This window comes from Martes martes, assembly GCF_963455335.1.
Source record: "Martes martes genome assembly, chromosome: 4".
Lineage (NCBI taxonomy): Eukaryota > Metazoa > Chordata > Mammalia > Carnivora > Mustelidae > Martes > Martes martes.
The window spans coordinates 33,529,301-33,550,590 of NC_137891.1; the positions used below are offsets into that span (position 1 = coordinate 33,529,301).

Consider the following 21,290-nt stretch of genomic DNA (forward strand, 5'->3'; position numbering starts at 1 on the left):
TTTCCTATTCATTTTTTACTTGTATATTCAGAAGACTTACTCTAATGTGACTACTACCCCAAAACAGCATAATTCTGTATCACACAATAAAATTCAATTACTGTAATGAAAACAGCAACTATAATGGACTTGATACATTGGAGTCACTGTGTTCATTTTACGTTCCAGCATTGCTGGAAGTAAAAAATTTTTTCCTTTATAAAACTTGGATTACTAGTAAAAGGCATAAAATGTCAATGGTGTATTATAAAATAAGATTATTTCCAATAATTTTGTATAAGCACATAAGCTGTTTTCAGTGTTTAAACAATCTATGTTTGTGTTCATTAACTACCAAAACAAAATATTACTGGGTGTACTCAGACACATTTCCTCTAATAAAGACTGTTCATTTTATTCTAAAAAATGAAAGCAATTTCAAGAACTTATGTTGCAATAATTAGTGACACCAAAAGTTTCCTACAAAGTAATTGCAGATGATACCTCCCGCCATCTTATAGATTCTATGTTCCCTAGGGACATCTGCCTGGCCCCCTTTATAGTTTCAGAAGGATTATATAGTTACTTAAGCAGAGTACAGTGCCTTGATAACTCAGATTGCTAGGAAAATACCGTATTTCCTTTTCCCCTGCAAAATAATGTACTCTTTCCCTAAAGGAAATGATGAAGAAAGTAATAAATTAAAAACTGAGAACTTAAAGTTAAAATCTTCTCCAAACCTTTGCCCACCAAGCCAGGTCTGTTAGACTTTTGGCTCCAGGCAAACACCAATGGGCTCCAGTGTACTCTGTACAGTATACAGAAAGACAACAGTAGAGACCTGGAATTTGCTCTGCTTTTGAAAGAAAGGAAACTCTTCCAAGGAAACCCCAAAAGCTTTTTTCTGTGAATTAACCATGAAATTATTCTATGCCAACAAATCAGAAAAATGGTCTTTATTGCAGAACCACCATAATTATTGAAAGTTGGATAAGTGATAAAGATAGATTTGCAATTACTAGTTTAGACTCAAATCACATAACATGCCAAAACTTGGGATTCCTTTTAGGTTTACTATCTGTTATACAGAAACTTTCACAGATCACAGATATAGTAATATACCAATCTGAGACAAAAAGTGATATGTCATATTCTAAACCACTGAATTGTATACTGAAGGGGTAAACATCTGCCCCAATTATCTTTCTCATTAGCTATGAATAAGTACACACTGAGATTGGGGTTAGATATAATAAAGCAAAGTCTGGCTTATAATAGAGTATGCTTATCAAGCCAGCTATGTACTAACACAAAGTCAAATTCTGGATTGACTAGAAATCCAAATTCCTCCATCATGTCCAAAATGGACATGAGGGTAATTCTCAGTCTCTGAGAAATATAATTAGAGAAACCTCATCTCCTCAGGCAGAAAGATGAAGTCTACTGCACACTTGGGCCGATGTGCCTTTCAGTATAGAGCTATAAAGAACGATAGCTTCATGCTTACTTGGTGCCTGTGTTATGAAAATGAAAACATAGTTATTTTTATACTTTGCTGCTTATGTTTTTCCCCTTTCTTTCCCGTTCAAAGTTCCTTCTCTGCCAGTTTCTCTAGCTGACTGAATTTTTCGAGGGAGCTAACCTAATGGGCTTGCATTCTAACAAACCCTGGGGCATCTATCCTTTTCTGAGTAACAGAGTACTGCCCCTCCCTGATTCGCAATCTTCCTCAGTACTCAAAACTGGGCTAGAACCCACCAAAAACGAAGAGACAAGGGAGCCCACAGACTGGATAAAGCTTACTTTTTGCTAGCTATTTTGCCACTCATTTTTAGAGTAAATCTCCAGTGTGTAATATTTTTTATGAAGTAGGCTAAATTTTCTCAAGCCCTTCAGAAGCTCATTCTAAAAATTTTGACTGTACAAATGGAGAAGTTATGCAGCAATTAACACTAAGGGAACTGAGGGAAATTTACATTGGATTCAGCGAGTCATAATGAAAATCAAATAAATCAGGCCCTCGGAGCTAGTGGACATAAATTAAAGACTGTTTCATAAGTCAATCTGTTTGATGCTACTTTGCCAATATATGAACTAGTTGTATTAGAAGCTAAATAGAAAAAACACAAGAAAATAAACCAAATGTAAATGGCAAAATAGTTTTTAGGATTAAGAAAAAGGACTACATTACTAATGGGAAATGTCTACACAAATGAGCAAATTTTACCTGTCATCATCTTGTGAAAATCGTCCTTGCAAATCCTCTTTATTCCACTGTTCTTTTTCTTTCCCTTGCTCAGGTATATCTTGTGCTTTTTCCTCGTCTCCTGATTCTCTGTTTTTCTCCTTATCACATGTTTTTGTGATCTCTGTCCCTTTCTCATTCTCATTAAGTTTTTCGTCCTTTACCTCTTCCTTCTCATGAACTATCTCTTCGTGCTTATCCCCTTCTTGCCCTCCCTCTTCTATTCCCTTTGGCCTTTTGAAAGCAACACAGATCGAAGGCATGCAAATAAACACAAACAAGAAAGAAAAAGTCAAGAAAAAAATGCACACGAAATTAAACAGAAATGTAATGAAAACTACTAAAACACAAATTCTATCTTTTAAATGTTGACTACTTTTTTCCCAGTGTATACCAGAAGAAGCACCATGTAAGCAATACTTAGCATTGTTTTCAGATCATATTTTCCTGTCACAAAGCTGCATGGAAAAAAGTTATGGTCTCCATTACATATGTTTTCTGATGTAATGGGATTTAAAAAAAAAAAAGTTTAGGTGCCCATAAAATCTATAGGTCAGGTGATAAGTGAAAATTATACTAACATATATTACATTTATACATTTTTTGAGAAGCTGAGGACTTTTTCCATGCATTTCTAAAAGTTTCGGGAGAATGGATGAGCATCCTACTAAAAAAGTAATATTTTTATGTATTCTCAATCACTGAAGTGTATTACGCTAGGGAAAAAAAACCCTTCAAACTATTATTTTTCATATTCCTTGGAACATTAACAAATTCAAGTCTTCACTTAGGCATCACTTTAATTTAAGATAAGACAGAATAACAGAATTACTTTTTAAAGTAGCAAACATGAAAAAAATAACCCATGATAGGATTTCAAGTAGTCTAGTAAGAAAATTTTGTTCTATGGAACTTTTCTGTACAAGTAGTTTGAATATATATGAAAGTATAATAAAAAATGATATGTTCAGAACTTCTTATTGCCTTAACAACACGTATTAACTATTTTGAAATCCAGGATTTTAGGTTTATCCAAAGAAAAACCAAAGACCTCCTAAAATATGTTTAGAAGAATTTCCTGCTAAAGTCCCTTTACTCACCTGATTTTCTTGTTTCCTCTTGGCCGTTCTGATTGGACAGACATGTAGCTCGTGCTGCTGAAACGAGAAGCACTACTAGTCCTTGAAACCGCAGATATATCACTTACATCACTGTCCGAAGATTTAGTGGAAATATTATCTGCCCCTCTATGAGGATCCCATCCTGATCGATACTGTTAACACAGATTGACAAACATGCAGAGGTTGTCAGTATTACCACACAAAACAATCATTAGCTTCTCCTATTTCAGCACTTTAATTGTCCACAGAGGATACTGCAAAACCCCACTCAGTGGCATATAAAACAAAAGTGAATGGCAATTATCCTAAAAGAAAAATGCAATTTATATGAAACCCTTGTTTTTAGCAAAGGCAATTAGAGCATTTTCACCACACCCCAATGAAGGCCATTACAATAGTTTCACAATAGCAATGGCCCCAGGGAAGAACATTTAGGTAAAATCTGGGATATAAACATAATATAAGGCAGTAGAATTGTTTGGTTTCTGTATAGAATTTGAGAAAAAAAGAAGTACGATAAGGTTGCCATTGTAACTTATAAAGACCGTTTTGAGTAGCCATCAATGCTCTCTTGTAATCCATTATGCTTCACTGAAAACCTAGAGATAATATAAAATCTAATTATTAAAACACTAACTCTTTTAAAGAAAAGCCAAGAAAAAAGAGAGTTTAATTTTTGCATGATTCCTGGGATTTTGATGAATCCTAGAAATACTAGAAAAAGTCATTATTATTTATAATAATTCAAATTTCCTGGAATTGAAATAATCAAATAGTTATCTGGCACAGCCAGCCTGCAAGGTGTTCTGGGTGGTCAAATATTCTGATAAGTTGCAAACCATCATGAATGTTTTATGCTCATGACACTTGGGATGTAAAAAAAAGAAGAGATTTTGGAGTCTGGAAAACCTGGAGTAAGAAAAACTCCTACTAGCTGGGTAAACTTGAGCAAATTATTTGACCTGTTTATAAAATAATAGGGATAATAATATCTTCCTTGCAGGGTTGTTTTGAAAATTAGAAATAATACATATCTGCTATCTAATACTATACATAAATAATTATGATTGTATCATTACTACCTGATGGCTACTAGTGGGCTAAGAGAATATCTGCTAATAGATATTTCTTTATTTATATGCATTTTGAACATAATGTTGAAACATTCTTATTTGGTCAATTTTGCAATGATGATTTTTCTAATCATAGATACTACCAAATTTCACAAAGCCCTAGAAAGATGATTATCTTATACAAACAACTTACTGCGACTTGAAGAACCTTTACCTAATAAACCATCCCTAAGAATAACAATTCACTGCAAACATTAGATAGATATAAACATTCTGGCTGAGATAATTTGAATAGCAACAGAGTACAGTGTAAACATTAAATCAGATTAAAATATCTGTTTCCCACCCCCCCAGGATCTCTCAGTGTCTAGTTATATATTTTTGAGTTAATGACTGATTCTTTTCTTCAAATATAAAATAAAGGGATTTTTTTAAGGCTTCATAAACTTTGATAATCAAATCGTTAATCTAGAATTATACATTCAAATTAGGTGAGGAATTGGTCTTTCTTACTCCATGTTAACTTTTCACTTTGTTGGATAAATCCAAGTATCAAAAAGAATACATTTAAGTTCTACAAAAACTGCTGCCTTTTTTTTTTTTTTTTTAGGAAATACCTAAATAAATAGAACCTTCATGTTAATTTTAAAGGTAAATTATTTATTTACAGTGAATTTATTTGGAGAACATTTAGTCCGTGATATTCTTTTTCAAACTGAAGTCACTTTGAAATATTAAAAACAACTTAAAGTGACTATGTCTTCAGCCATTGTGTAGAATAGCATTTCAGTGGGTGGATCCAACATTATCTAACTCAGCCAGGATATGAAAAATGTACTTAAAGCAAATGAAAAACCCTAAGCTTTAACTGTAAGAGGTAGTAAGAAATAATAATGTAACCAGAGTACACACTCTGGAGAGAGATGAATTGTTGGTCGGAATCCTAGCTACATAAAATTATTAGGTTTGTAATCTCAGGCCAATTGTTTCTAAAAGTCCCAGTTTTTTATCTGTTAAAACATGGATAACAACTGTACCCATCTCCTAGGTTTGCTGCAAGGATTAAAGAAGATAATGTATGCCACAAAGCACTTAGCACATCGACATATAACAAGTGTTTAATAAATGACAAATGACAATGACAATGATGATGACGATGATCCCACAGTAGTTGAACACTGGTTTAGTATCAATTCCAGGTAGATCTTTACCGAAAAAAATACTAGGTAGAAATACCCCAATATAAATACATTATTTTAAGACTGTTCTAAGCTACAAGAAAAATAAAACCATTTTTACATATCTCCAAGAGATTCATTTCAGAAAATGTGTTTATAAAGCAAAATTAAAATATTAAACCAAACTTTTCCACTGACTCCTTCTCTGTCCTCAAGTTTCACTTTCCCCATTTGACCAGGTTCCTCCATATCCTGTTATTTTATGGAGAACTACTGACTCCCAGCCACACGATGAGAAGTAGTTTTATCTCATCAGGAAATACATGATACTTCTTGGCTGACACAGAACATGCCTCATTTTTAATATCTGTCTCTGGTACTTTATCTCAATATCCAAAGCCAGCTGGTATCTGTATATCCCGTGTTTCCCTGATTGGTTCTTGTTTGATTGCTATGCCTTCATTTCTGGGTCCTAAATCTTGCTTGACTTTTATATTTCACTAGTTAGGATTCTGACTTTGCATACTCTAGTCTTTGTCTTTTTGAGTTGTCATGACTTTTAATCCTGTTGCTGTGATTCATAGGTGCACACAGGACAATCCAAGGCTTAAGAATATACATATTTTTTAAACACAAAAAATGTACATTGCACATATCTTTGGCTAAGACTTCTTAGATAATCGAGTTTGTGGAGCTAAAATTTTGGCTTTGCAAAATTTAGGGGAAGATAAGATTCCACATATACAGTTTTATAGAATTCAACACATGCTATCTCTTGTTAAAGGATGTGTGTGTGTGTGTGTGTTTAAGTGTGTTCATGTTTAACTGTCAAACCCTCTACTAGCATATAAACTCCTAAAGGCCAGGACAATATCTTCCTTATTTTTGTAACTCTCTTAGCACCTAAGAGTCAAAGATTTAATTTGATTTCACTTAAACTCTGAGGCTTAGTTTTTGTACCAGTAAGATAAGGATAAATCACATTGTTGAGGATTCTTGCGAGGAGTAAGAGACATGATATATTTAAAATACCCAGTAGTGTGCTTAGCTCAAAGCAACTGGTCATTTCCAGTGCCTAAAGCAGAAAGTCATTAAATAAAAAGACACTGAGTGGAAAAGTTTATATAAAGAAAGACTACAAATAAGCTAACAGCTCTAGTTTGATGATGATTCTAGTGCCTTCTCAAGGCTTGTATTAAGAGCATTTCTCTGTCTCCTTCGAAGCAACTAAGTATGTTTACCTTTAGGGTATAGCTCAGGTTTCCATTACAAATTTACACATGATACACAGAATGAGAACTATAGAAAGTGAGAAACAATAGAAAAAAATCTTTTTATAAATAGAACCTCAAAAGAACTTATTTTGAATATACTTAGAATAATAACATCTTCATATACACAACTGCAAAAAAACCCCAAAAATCAAAGTAATGAATGACCTAATATTAGAGTTTACTTTTAAAACAATTCATTTTTAAAAAAATTTCTTAAATGCACTCTTTTCTTTTCCTAAATTATGGTAAACAAAAGTTTCTAGTTTAACAGTGAGATAGCAGCCACTAAATTATTATGGTACCAAGGTAGTTATGAATGCAAATAAGCTCATTTACTTAAAAATGGTTGATGTTGTCTTGGCACCATAAATAAAAAACGTTTTCAACAATTAGCATGTATTAGTTTACAGCTGACAGATCAACAATGGATGATATCCTCACCATTCTCTTTAATGGAACAAAAACAAAGAAGATTTATTGCATAGGATTATATGATCTCAGCTGAAAATTGGGCCCTGATTGGAGATCATTAAAATCTTGGAAGAGAGTAAGGAAGCCTTTCCCGACAGCATTTTGATGTTTTGTACATTACTATTAAGTAGATCATGAACTAGAAAAATTTACAGGAAATTATTATTCTTCAGGATGTTCCAGACTCTAAAGAGTTCTTAAGTGGCCTAGAAAAGTTAATGTTGTCTCTGTTCATCTGACAATAGTGGAAAGTAACAGCATATCATCAAAGCTCTATTAAAAGGAGAGTTATTATTAAAATCTTAGAATAATATTCCTGAGAAAAAAGTAAATTCAAATTTCTAAAATAAGATTTTCATTTCTCTAGTATACTCATTTGAAGCTCTCAGATTAGGCAATTTCCCTGCTTGATTTCTCTACCAGCATTTCAGCAACTCGGGTTGTTTGAGTTTTGTACATGAACTTCTCAGACAAGACATGGGAGCGGGATCTTTAACATTAAATTTCACCAGAAAACTGCAATTTGTTGTCTGGGAATCTAGGCCAAGACTTGATTATTGCAAAGTACCAGGCAGGGGGAAAGTCCAAGTTTGAAGAAAAATAAGTTTTATGTCACCGAGAAATACTTGCAGGAATATTCATGTCACATTCAGAGAGAAAACACAATGAATAGATCATAAGATTGGAAAAAAAAAATAGTGCAAACATAATGATGGTAAAGGAAAAGCTGAGTTCCGGACAGGGCTCTGGACACCAGTCTGGGGGTGTGGAGGAGATAAGAGCAGAGCAGGGGGACTCTTGTCACTGTGGTCAATGAAGCTTGCTCTCGTTTTTGCTAACCTATTTTTACAGTATTTCAGATCATAATTCGAAGAGTCCTGTTGTCTTTTGATAGTACCACAATTGCAGACTCTCCCTTTGAGGAGCTACTTCCCGATGATTTCCCCTCTGTCCTAGCCAAGGCTCTTATCAGGGCTTGATAGGAATGTTGCACTGTGTGAAAATCTGTTAGAGATCATTTTGTTTAGATAGGATTCCTAAAGAGGTTATTGTGTGATAAGGTCTCTCTACCTGGGAGGGAGAAGAGAGTGAGAAAAGCTACAGAAAACTGAGGGCTAATTTAAGATTTAGCCTCAAAAACAATATTCTGCAAATGAAATCCCTGCTAGAAAACTCTTCCTTAATTCCCTCAAGAAGAGTTAGTCACTGCCCAGAGTCTTCCTATACTACTTTATTCATGCCTTTCTTACAATTTTACCATGTATCTCTTTCTCACATCTATCTATCTATCTATCTATCTATCTACCTATCCTGCCTAGATTATGAACTCCCTGAGAATAATGTTTGTCTTATTTATTTTAGTATGTATTCCCATTATCTAGATCCTCGCCTGGCAGGTGGTAGGAACTCAGTAAAAGTTTAATGAATTGAAACGCAGGGAATGGTTGTTTTATCTGGACTTTATACCACAGTATTATCTCTAGGATGAAGCACTAAGTCAGAGTATAAAATACTGTGAAGATAGCCAAATAGTTTAGTCATGTAATTCTTTTATTCCCCGTGGTGGGTATAGGCAGTAGTGTGATGATATGTTTAAAAAATAGTGCCCAAGGGGAAAAAGTTCTGATTTACAGAGTTTGCTAATTTCTGAGGAATAAATACTCCCCTCATGGCTGATTTCAAGTTACCAGATGGTCACCAAATGCAGACATGGTGTATACTACCAAGCACGGGGTTTAGAAATATGTGCATTGCTTGTAGGATTCACTGAGATTCATCAGGAGACAAGGAGTAAAGGACAATAAGATGCCAGATCTGTAAGTTATTCATCCAGGGAAACCTTGTGAAAGATGGAATATCAAGAACAGCATAAGAGAAAAAAACCATTAATAGTAGAAATGGTAGCCATTACCCTATTGGTCAAGACTTACTAAAGAGCCAACTGTCTTTTGGTTTGAGGGAAACTTGTAAGATTAGTAATTTATTAGTTTATTAATTAGTAACTAGTAATCCTGGAGAATTTGTAGGGGAGAAATCATTGCTAGTAATCAATTCTGACTCTCACAAAGGCTTGGCTCTGTGGGAACTCCGTGTCTATTAGCAATCAGCGGCTCTCATCATCGGTTACTTATTTCCATCAAGGTCTCACAATTTTTAGAAATGGAAATGCCAGTTCTGTGATGAAATTCCAGATCTGCAGATCTCAGGTAGCGACAGAACTCATGCTTTTGCTCTTAGCAAATGCACTTAACCACTTTTCTCCTCAGAATCCAGAACTCTTCACCCATTCTAGTCTACTGTTTACTGAAACTGTTCTCAAAAACAAACAGAAAACACCAAGAATATCCTAATTCACCAGCTGGTAGTGTCTTCAGTTCTTTCTTGATGTTGTTGTTACATCTAATATTGAAGTCCTCTTTCCTTCTGAAATGTTTCCTTGAATGGTTTCTCAGATAATGTCACTCGTGGTTTCTCCTCTGGCTCTCTCACTGTTCCTTCTTAATCTCCTTTGCCAGTTTCACTTTCTCTGACCTGATTTTAAATTATATTTTCCCCAAATTTCAATCAATAGTCCACTTTTCTTTTCACTACTCATATCCCCCTGGGATGATCTGATCCTTTATCTGTGCATTTCCACCGCCATGTAAGGACAAATAAATCCTTATCATCTGCTCTCACCACCTCCCAACTTCAGACTTGGATTTCTGGGTGCTCGCAGGGCATCTACCACATGTTGTTTTTCAGGTACATCACATTCAACATGGGCAAAACCAAATTCATTCTCTTATACCCCAAACCAGCTATTCTTGTGTCTCCTCTATTCCCTGAATTATTTAATAGGCTCCATATTGAACTAAAACAGAAAATTTGTGTTACCTTTGACTTCTCCTTCTTCAATATTCTCCACTCTAATTAGTCAAGAAATATCACTTACTCATTTAATGGTAACACATATCTGGGTATTTGGCTACGAGGGGTATAGGAATAGGTCTTTTGTCTTTCATGTTGGTAATTCAAGCCTCCCACTCCTATTCCTTGGTCACAGCTGTGGCTCAATCCCTATCCATATTCTTTCTCCTTTTTTGTTCTTTACTCAAAGACTCAAAGAATCTGGATTTATTTTAGGAGTCTAACAGAGACAACAAGAAGAACAAAACAAAAATGACTTCATTTTCCACTTTTCTTGTAGCCAGAGTGATCAACTGACCTGAGTGTGATCTCTGTGACATAAGCAGGAACCTGGGAGGTGGGGGTTGGTGAGAGCAATCACTCCCAGCTGACTCAGCTGGGATGGCCATTTGCCTTCCCTCTTTGTTTTTCTTTCTAATTGGCATTTAAACATGGGCCTATGGGTGCAGTCATCATTCTGTGACAATGAGCATGAATGTCCTACTCTAAGAACAGGGAGCAGGAAGAGAAGCTCTAAGAATAGGAAGCTTGGCTCCTTAAACAGCAGGAGAAGCCCTGGGCTGTTGTTTGGATTTCTTATTTGTGAAAAAAATATTTTTATTCAGATAATTTTGCCAGGTTGTTTTTTTTTTTCTTTTAATACCATGAACATGTGAATACAAACCTGAATGATATACCACTTATCCTATTCTGGGTCAGAAAAAAATTTTTCTGACTTCATGGTATAAAGGCACATTCTTTAACTAAAAATACTGATAACATCTATAATGCAGTCATCTAATTTTGATGGTAAGGGGCCGTGTATCATAATGATCCTGGGCTGAGTTAAAATACATGGATGTGTACTGCTCTCCTTCTTCCTGGGAGCAGTGCAACCTTGGGCAAGTCTCTTAACTTCTCTGAGCCTGAGGTGAGCTTTAAATGAGGTCGCAGGTCTTGACACATAGTAAGTATTTATGATAATAATTAGTCATAGGCTTAGTCTGTGATGAAATGAAAGAAGCTCCAGACTGTGATACTCAGGTTTCATCAGCATTCAGCTATCATCTCAAACATTTTCTCTTGGCTAAAAAAAACTTGGAAAGAGCTATAAAAACTTTATAAGTAAGTTCCTAATTCCATATCTCACTAAAATAATAAGCCATTGTTCTTTGACACCTATTTACTTAGGAGCAGGAAAACACCAAACCTGACTTGGAAATCCATGTTTTTTATTCTTGAAACTATTAACCTGGGTTTTACTTTTCATAACTATGCTTACACTTGGCATCAAAGAAAGTTAAACCAATTCATGAAAGTAACATTAATAATTATTAAAATGTGGATACTTTTTATGGTTTACAAACAAACTTCCAAATATTTTATATATTGTTTTCTTTTCCCAATGTCTAAGACAGCTATTATTTTCTAAATTTATAGATAATATGTGTTAACACTTAGCTATCTCTTGATTTAGATGTATTCACATAAGGTAATTTTTTTTTCTTTTCCAACAGCCTTAATGAGTCTTACATTTATTTTTATGGCTTTATTATTCAGTAATATCTCAAACAAATGTCATTTGAAATTTCTGCCTCAATGAAGAAGTGTTCTCAAAGTCTGTTCTTCCCAGACCGTTAAATATATTAATGACAATATCTCATTGTGATACACACATTTTATTTAGAGCCAAGCTGACAGAGGGGAGAACAGAATGCCTGCTGCCAGTGCAAAGCAACACACTCGAGACTTCTCCATAAGACAGGAGAGTCAGTGTTAAAGCACGGGTACCATTATTGTGACTAAATGCTTTTCCAAAGCCTCAGACAGGAAACCTGAAAGATCTAGCTAGAACTCAGTAATATCACAAAGAAGCTCTCCTTGGCCACAAGAATCCCTGATACTTGGCCCTTTGTGAACATCTTTAAATATTCCATGGTTTATTATATGACTTTTGTATTTTTGAGGGGATATTTATAACTTGCATTAGGACATGGGGAAGGGACAATACAGATACTGAGAGGCAAGCTAGCATTCCAAAAGCTGCAGCAGAAATAAAACATGAGAACACAGCATCAGGACCAAGGTCCTAGGAATGTGAAGCAGGCAGAAGCACAACAGCATTTAATGGACTCGGGATATGGAGAGGGCTCCTTTTCAAATATTAGTACCTTAGGAAGCACTAGAGTAACTCAAGGTACTTGGATTTAAGAGAATTGGGGCTAAATCACAGTCCAAATAGTCACAAAGTATTGTAAAACTTGAAAGGGTCTGAGAATTGCCACGATCCATTAAATTCAGGAATAGGGCAGAGGTAACTACATTCTGTTGAAAATCTGGAAGTGGCCCACTGCTCTCACTCCTCATGTGAGAAGACAGAGCAGCATCAGTTGGGTTTGCATTAAGACCATTTTGGATGGAGGCAACTGTCGAAACATGGCAAGGCATTACATTTACTTCTTGTTTAGACTACAGCAGTAGCCTCTGAATAGGACGTCTTGTCTTTAATCTCCCTTTCAAAGTTTACCACTAGAATTAATGTGTGTTCATAGTGGCAACTTCTTCAAATACCTTCAAAGCCCATAGTTATAATGAAGAACATTCTGGATTTTTAACCAAGTGATTCAAAGCCCTCTGTTATCTGGCCGAAGCCAACTTTGCCATTCCTATATCCTAATATGTAACCTGATCTGTTGTGTATTTCCATTCTAAAGAATGACTCGCTGTTCCTTAAATATACAGCTTTTGCTCTCATGCTTCTGCAACTCTCCTTAAGCTCTTCCTCTGCGTGATATGTCCTGCCCCTCATGTATTATTCTACGACATAGTCCCAGATTTCTCTAAGCCAAATGAATATTTCTCTTCTTAGGTTTCCTTTGCATGGTTCAGTTTTATTACATCAGTTAACACAGCCTATTTTGTAAGAGTAGCACTGATGTACCTGTGTTTCCCTGATTCAGTTATGAATTCCTAGACTGGAAGGGATTTTGCCTGCCTGCCTGCCTCCTTTCTTCCATCCCTCCTTCCTTCTTCTGCTTTCAAACTCTCTTTCCTTACTCCCTCCCTTTCTCCCTTTCTTCCTCCATTCACTTAGTCTTTCATTTTATTGTTCCTCATTTGATTGTTTGCCTGGAAATTTTTTGGTCTTTTAATGTTGCAACCAGAAACCAGAATTACAGCTGATGAACTTCACAGACACACCAGGCATGCAGTTCTGAGTTGCAGAAAAGAAAAAGCTACTAACTGTCCCCTAAGATTATGTTCAGACACACAGAAGAGGACTCATTTATAACCACTCTTTGTTTAAGAAAAAAGTCCAGGATGTGATATGGTGAGTGCCGTGAAATGTGTAAGCCTGATGATTCACAGACCTGTAACCCTGGAGCAAATAATACTTTATATGTTAATAAAAATAATTAATAAGAAAAAGAAAAGTCCAGGAAAGTTATTTGGTGCTGAAACATACTTATTGTTATTCACTCATCACTGAGTTATTAAAAAGAAACCACAGTATTTTAAAGCTGAAAGTGATCTCAGAGAGAATGTAAACTAGCTTCTTAATTTTATAGATGAGAAACTTAAGAAACAGAGAAGTGAATTGACTAAGCTTGTATGATTCGTTAATATTGAAGTCTTTCAACTTCTTTTCATTAAAAAAAAGTGTTTCATTAAAAAATAATTTCATGTTTAATGGGAGATTAGGCAAGCATATGTAAAATCTAAGTAATTTCTTTTTAAAAATTCATATTTTTAAGTATATACTTCAGAATAAAGATTTTCTTCCTTTTCTGAATTTTAAAACTCTACCTAAAACAACCTGCATAATCAGAATACAAAAACTACAACTGGATGGATCTTAAACAAATAAAGCTTGAAAGTAATTAAAAAAAACAGTATCTTGCAAACTAACTTGAACAAAAAGATAAAGATGTTTTATGTCCCATTGAAATAACTCTTTTACATTCCATTTAAAATTCAGGTCAGCTTTTTGGGGGGGGGGTTGGGGGTAGGCAGAAAATGGTAATGGGTTTAAGAAGTAACATGTTCTTACATGATTCTACCTTGAAGACTAATAGCTTTGCTATGAATATGCCTGGTCATGAAAAGGGCCAATCATAAAAATCATAGCCATTTTCTTTGCTAGTTAGGAAGTTATATTGAACTAGTGTATTTTGGTTCATCCATGACAATGAAGTTCAACTGTAAGGTTTTTCTTTTATTACCCCGTATCACATATATAATAGATAATAAAAATAACTATTATTACTGGGCATGTCCACGAGCCAAGTCAAGTTCTATACCCTCTACAACAACATTTCTACCTCTCGAAAGTTCCTCCAACCAAAAGGAACCAAAGTTCCTCCAGCCAAAAGTTCCTCCTCTTATAGGTTAGCTGTATTATTTCCAGACTAGAATACTATTTGGCAATCTTCAAAACTGATGAAATAGAAATAATCAAAATTCCGTGTTTAAGAAAACAGAAAATTTATTTTGCTAATAATATCAGTAATTCTTCCAATTGAGGAAAAATGACAACTAATTTTTGTGCTCATGAACAAGCTGTTACATAATAAAATTGTAGACATGTTCAAATTCTAATTGGCCAAATTAGATTGAAAGTATAAGTACAGACAGCTCCATGCTGCCTTACTTGACTGACTGCCTAATGGACTAAAGGTTTTGAATTATGTGTCAATTCTAGCCTAGCTGTCAATTATTTCATGTGAAGTAATAGGCTAAAATATTATACCTATAAATTTATTCACTAAATCGTAATTAAGATGCCATCAATTAATTTAAAAATACATAGATTCAATCCTTTTTAAGAATATATCTAATAGAGAGCCTGGCCCTGATCAGAGATTGCTGAATCACTTAGGTGAAGGAAAGAAAATATTGAAAATATACTTCACACTTAATTTAAATAGTAGGCCATGAGATTAAATGATTTTCTTAATTAATGATGAGGTTACCTAGAACCCAAATGTCAATGCATAGTGGGTTTTTCTTTCCCTAGCTTAGCCTTCAAAGTACCATGTATTTGTATAATACTTCATAGATTACCAGGTTCCCTCAATTTTTACACAGAAAAAAAAGTTGGGTTGTGAAGAACTAACTACTGGACAATTTTTCCAAAGTCTTATCACATAAATGGTAGAATAAAAACTAGAGCCCAAATCTTCTAATTTTTTCTCAGTATCCTTTCTACTATGAGTAACTTTTAGACACAAACCAATAATCACATGCCTGTTACAAAATTTGCTTCTGACTCTCACACAATAATCTACCCATACCCCATCCCAGGGTTCATATCCTGTCCTTACCTTGGTACAAAATACTTGACATTCACCTCCTCTAAAGCCTTTTCCGAACATACACCACCCCTGACTTCTTCTCAGCATGGATGCCCATAATCTAGAAAAATATCCCATTGAGTGCTTATTATAGCCAAAGCAAAGTGCTGGCCACTAGAGAGACTACCAAGATAAAAAAATATGTAGTCCCCATTCTCAAGAAGGTAAAAAAATAAGCAAATAACAATCATATAAGGCAGAGTATACGCATTTTAGGAGGTGATCAATGCCATGATGGGTTCAGAACGGATATATGTTTTCACATCTGTTGTTTTGAATATTCTTATACTTGTAATTTTTTCTGAAAATACTTAATGCTTCTAGATTATACGGACTTTGAGTTGGAAATACTATTTCTGCCCTACTTATCAATTTTCTTTCTTCTTGATTTCCCATATTCTCCTTGATTCTATAAAGCAAGATCTCTCTCCTCTTGGTGACCCGTATCATTCATCTCCTGTATTCCTTATAAGGTATACTAGTTATTAGCAAGCCAGCAACTCTGGAGGCCTGAAGAAAGCAAAGGTGAATGAACGAGTTTATTTTTGGGGGGGTGGAGGGGGAGGTAAAAGAGAAATGTTTTTCCTCTGTATTCTTAGGCAGTATACTAAAAGAAATTATGATCTTGGCAATAGCACCTGTTTTTCACAGACTGACCCGTTTAGCAGCAAACTGCTGAATGCAAATTACTTAAAATTCTTTTGTCAGTTTTTAGCAACATTAGAATTACTAAAAAGGGAGAAATTACAATTTCTTCTGTAATTTTATCGTGTTCTATAACATATAAATTGCTGTCTCAATAATCTCAAATGATTTCTTCATAATCAAAAAATATTCTCTTCATATTTCTTGGCCTGACATGTGGTTAGATAGTATTAGGTAGCAATTCATAAATACATGTAAAGAAAACAGACCCATAGATTGAATGTCAGAATAAAATTATGACCAAGAAAACCATATTTAAATTTAAATGTGATTTTATCACTAAGAAAAATAATTTAAAAAATGAACTTGTGGTCACAAAAACAAAATATCTCATCTCCAAGGATGTGATAATGTAGTTGATGAAATAGAAAAAGTAACAAAATTTTTAAAAAATCATAAAGCTTGGAACAAAACAGCTATATTTAGTTACTTGTCTTAAAATTTCTATTTGCATTATAATCAAATATGATTTTATAAAGCAGCAAAGTTATTTTAAAAGGCTGCTGATTATCTTGATTTTTTTGAACCATTTGATTAATTTGAACCATTAAATGGCTATTTAATGGTTCAACTGTATATCCCCCGAATTCATATACTGTAGTCCTAATTTCTAGTAACTCAGAATATGACTGTATTTGTGGGTTTAAAGAAATAAGGTAAAATGAGCTCATATGGCCAGGACCTAATCCAATATATAGGGGGATGACCATGTAAACACACAGCAAGAAAGTAGTCATCTGCAGCCAAGGAAAGGGGTCTCAGAATAATTTCATCTTGGACCTCAAGCCTCTAGAACTTTAAGGAAGTTAATTTCTTTTTTTTAAGTTACCTAGTCTATGACATTTGTTATGACAGTCCTAGCCAACTAATACAAGATGTTAAGGAAAAAAGGAACCTTAAGTTAGAAACTTTTGAATTCAAAGATTAACCACACATAAAAATATCACATTTCTAAAATTCTATTAAAATTATTTACCATTAAGTTTTTAACTGTGGATCTTTTACATAAAGTGAGGTATATTTGTCTCTATGGGATAAGCAAGAAATGAATAGTTGTTTCTATCAGCTAAAATTTGGAGAAGAGAAATTCTATTTTGGCTCAGAGTCTAGGGTGTGTGCATTTGTGTGTACATGTGTATAAACAGATAAATTTATGTGCAAAAATAATTTATCTCTCTCTCCCTCTTTAAACTAAAACTGATGTACAACCAGCTTACTAGGGAGTAGAAATTGTAAGAAAAATAATTTTGGGTAGATAAAGATTTGACTAAACTAGTAAAAATAATACAACCTTAATCAATTTTTAGACTTTTAAAATTATCATTAATTTTTATATTTTTCTTCCTTTTCCACCCACATATTTTTAGGATTACCTTAAAGATATGCTTATCTCTACCTAGTAGATTATCAACGGCAACAAATACAGACCTGAACCCCCAAGGACTTTGCTAAGAACAAGTTATCTGTTGGAAATGATTCTTCTTTTTCTTCTTCCCCATCATTACCATCATCATATCACAGCTAACATGTATGTATTTCTTATTATATTCCAAACACTGTTTAAGAGTTATACATGTATATAAACAGAATTAATCTTGAAAACAGTCCTATGAGGTAGGTACTATTATTAGCACATCTTCTGGAACAAGAAACCTAGGCATAAGGATGTTAACGAAGTTGCCCAAGGTCATACAAATAATGACAGGTAGGACTGGAGCCCAGGCAGTTTGGTATTGGAGTTCAAACTTTTAATACACTCTGCAGCCTATATGTAATCATAATCACTAACAATAAATTGAAAGGTGACTAACAAAACTGGCTTTATCTCTCCATAACTGTAATCAAGACTTCACACATTGTGCTATGACCGTGGCTGCTATTATGGTTCTAGGCAATGCACCCCATTAGCATGAAGGTGTACTTCCAATGGCCCCTTCTCCCTCAATGATGCATTGATCATCCCTTTACTTATTTCAAAGGGTAAAGGAAGAAACTGTATAAATGTATATAGAAATTGTTTAGCTACTTTTAAATTCTAGTTTGGTGGACGTTTAATATAATATAAATGAGAAATCTACCTCACAGACATGAATAAGAAATTATAAAAGGGAAAAATAGGACATGAAGTCTTTTACAATATGATTTTATCTGGTTCCTTTTTCATTTCAATCTCCAACTTTCTTTTCATTAGGTTTATATAGCCATTTGTCAATTTTGTAGGTGAGGCTGAAAGTTTTTTTGTTCAAGCCTTTGTAAGATTACCACTAATATCTCTTGTACTTATAGCGCCATATTATATGGCTGCTCTTACTTACTAGCTTAATAATCTAGATTTTTAAAATCTGGTTTTATTTCTCTCTGTAAATATACTTGGAAAAGGAACAACCAGAGAGTGATTGTAAAAAAGTACACAGCAGGTGACTACTAAGAGGCTTGGAGGCTTGGAGGTTAGTCTGGCTTGGGCAAGCAGCCAGACAGTCCAGAAAGGTGTGGCCTGGTTTGGGGCCAGGAAGCAAACTACAGTGCGGGTACTTGGACAAAATGTATTCTCAAGAGGTGGAAGAGAGGGAGAGAATATTAAGAAGGGACAGCAGCACCCAGGACTCAGCACATTTTCTCAGAAACTTGGTGGCTAAATTTGGCAGTTAAGAATGCTTCTAGGTATGTTGGCTAATTGAATTTAAATAAAAAAAAAAAAGAATGCTTCTAGATAAAGTAACTTGTTCGTTTTTCTTCCTAGGCTTGCATATTAGCCACTTTCAGTCAATTCCTCAAGTTTCTCTTGGGATTTCGCTACAGACCTTTAAGCGAGGTCTAACCAGAAGGTTAGAGAAGGTTAGAGAAATAGTGTGTTTCAATGTAGAAATCTAGGTGCAGCCACTGGCATTCTCACTGTGGCAACTTCATCAGTAAGTGGTAAGATTTCCTGACCTAGCTTGGGATGGAAACCACAGGTAAGTAATCTTAATTCTGATTTTTACAAATGAAACCATTCTGTTCCATATTTGGCCAGACGAAGCCTTGCAGGAATTTTTTGAACATCTGAATCCTCCCTCTGTTCAAGAAACAATAAACTGCTTCTTCCAAGAAAGGATGCTTCATTACGTCTGATGGGACATTTTAACTTATTCCTGGAGGGCTTTGCAGGGTAGAGACTGGGTTACTGAGATCATGCCTATTAGAATTCTCCTGCTCTATTTATCAGATGATTCCATCTGACTAACACAGGCACGATGGGGTCTGTTTCACGTGAATACTGGGTTCTCCTGGGAGCTTGAGAAGGGATTCTGCAGATGCATTTCCTCCAGTGGGCACAAAGCCGAGCTCAACTGTTCTGTTGCTGGACTGTGTTATATGCTGCCAGCAAATCAACCTGTCTGCTCAGGCCAACAAAATTTGAGCATTTTATTTCAATCACTGCTATAGAATTAAAAGGGATCCTTCATTTCTTCACTTCTGCTAAATGCATGTATTTTCATGCATTTTCTTAGTAATTTGTACAAGGCCACCTATCTATGGTTTAAATTTTACTTTTTATAAATTTCATCTTTCAGTGTTCAGATCCATGTACATCACTGCTATTAAGGAGCATTTCCTGTTAAATGCCCATGCACTTTCCAAGGGCCAGCCCCACTTAACATCAGCCTTGACAACATAATTTCTTAATTTCAGTAATTTAGTTTGTAATTTCCCATCACCCATTATGTTCCAGTCTCTCATTTTTAATCTCCATATCCCTTGAAGATTCATAAATTCTTTCCCCTTATGTCTTACTTTTCCTTTTAAATCTCTGATGCTTGAATTCTCTGAGAACCTAGGGACCATTCCATGGTATTTGAGTTACCCTGAAATCCTTCTCATTAGCTCCATTATCGCTTTACTATTTCTTTTCAACCTTGTCATTTTAGTTTCTGGTGTCTATGACTACATCAGCCCTCATTATTCCAAAAATAAAAATCAATGTTATGGGCACCACGTATTCAGCATTTAATCCCTAACAGCTAAGCCATTCATATACATCATCTTGTCTCCCCCATCACCACCGTAGGGAGCAGGTCTCAAAGCCCAGTGTAATAGATAAAGAATCTGAGAATAAAGGGTCAACCTACCCAAAGTCACGCAGGGGCGGTTTGCCTGACTCCCGGCTGTGTGTCCACCTACTACACTACCTGACATTGATGTACTGGTCACACTGTGAGGCAACTGGAGTCTTCAAGTGCTCCTGTTCACAAACAGCAAACTTACAAACAGCCAATAGGCAGCTGCTCCGAACCTGCCCCAGCCTGTCTCCCTCTCCGGGTGCCCCTTTGGCCTATGTCTTGGAAATCAATTTAAAACACTACAGGCTGGCCTTGACAGTGTGTCCTCAGTGTGGAGAAGAGAGTAAGCTCTAATAAAGGGAACAGCTTAGGTAACAGTGGGGACCTAGTTGTCAAAAATACTTTAAGTGAAAAAAAAAACTTTAAGTGAAATTGTTTTCATTGATATTGTTTGCAAGTCCATCAGTGTGAGTTTTAGTTGTATTCACAGATTTAAAAAACTGAAATGATTCCTGTGTGGTTATGTTATTCATATTATGAGGTAAATTACTTGAGTTGGGTTGTTTTCCTCTTTGAAATCGGTGAATGGGTCCCTAGAGGATAAAAAGCCTGGGAACGAGGTGACAAGAAGTGGGATCAAGTGTGCACACTGATGGAGAAAGACCCTTTTCCTCTTTTTTACTACACTGTCCTCTGTTCCCTGAACACTAAATCAGTCTATTGGATTAAGGGTTAAATGCATTAATACAGTCTTTTGGTTCACATTTGAAAAGTTCTGGGCACTTATGGGCTTTATTACTTAATTCTAGAGAGATAAATAAGAAAACAAAATTATAATATGATATTTATATAGAACACTGTTATAATAAGAGTAAGATATTTTTGTGGGAACACAAAATTACTTAATCACTTAATTTAAGAAACAGCATTATTTCTACAGAGATAAAAGCTTTGATTTCCA

At 35.0% G+C, this 21,290-nt stretch overlaps 1 protein-coding gene across 28 annotated transcripts in view; it reads right to left on the bottom strand.

The window, feature by feature from the left end:
• Positions 1–21,290, bottom strand: part of RIMS2 (regulating synaptic membrane exocytosis 2) — a gene marked incomplete at its 5' end in the record, with an annotated part of 588,318 nt that overhangs the window by 124,906 nt on the left and 442,122 nt on the right. For 9 of the 28 annotated variants that reach the window (XM_080803113.1, XM_080803112.1, XM_080803114.1 and 6 more), the window contains one exon: positions 3,325–3,497. The exons of 16 other annotated variants lie outside the window; for them this stretch is intronic. In XM_080803113.1, coding sequence (XP_080659239.1) covers positions 3,325–3,497 — 173 coding nt within the window. Of the gene's footprint in view, positions 1–2,206; positions 2,459–3,324; positions 3,498–21,290 lie in introns of all 28 variants that reach the window. 3 more of the 28 variants (XM_080803110.1, XM_080803089.1, XM_080803100.1) reach the window with 1 other exon arrangement.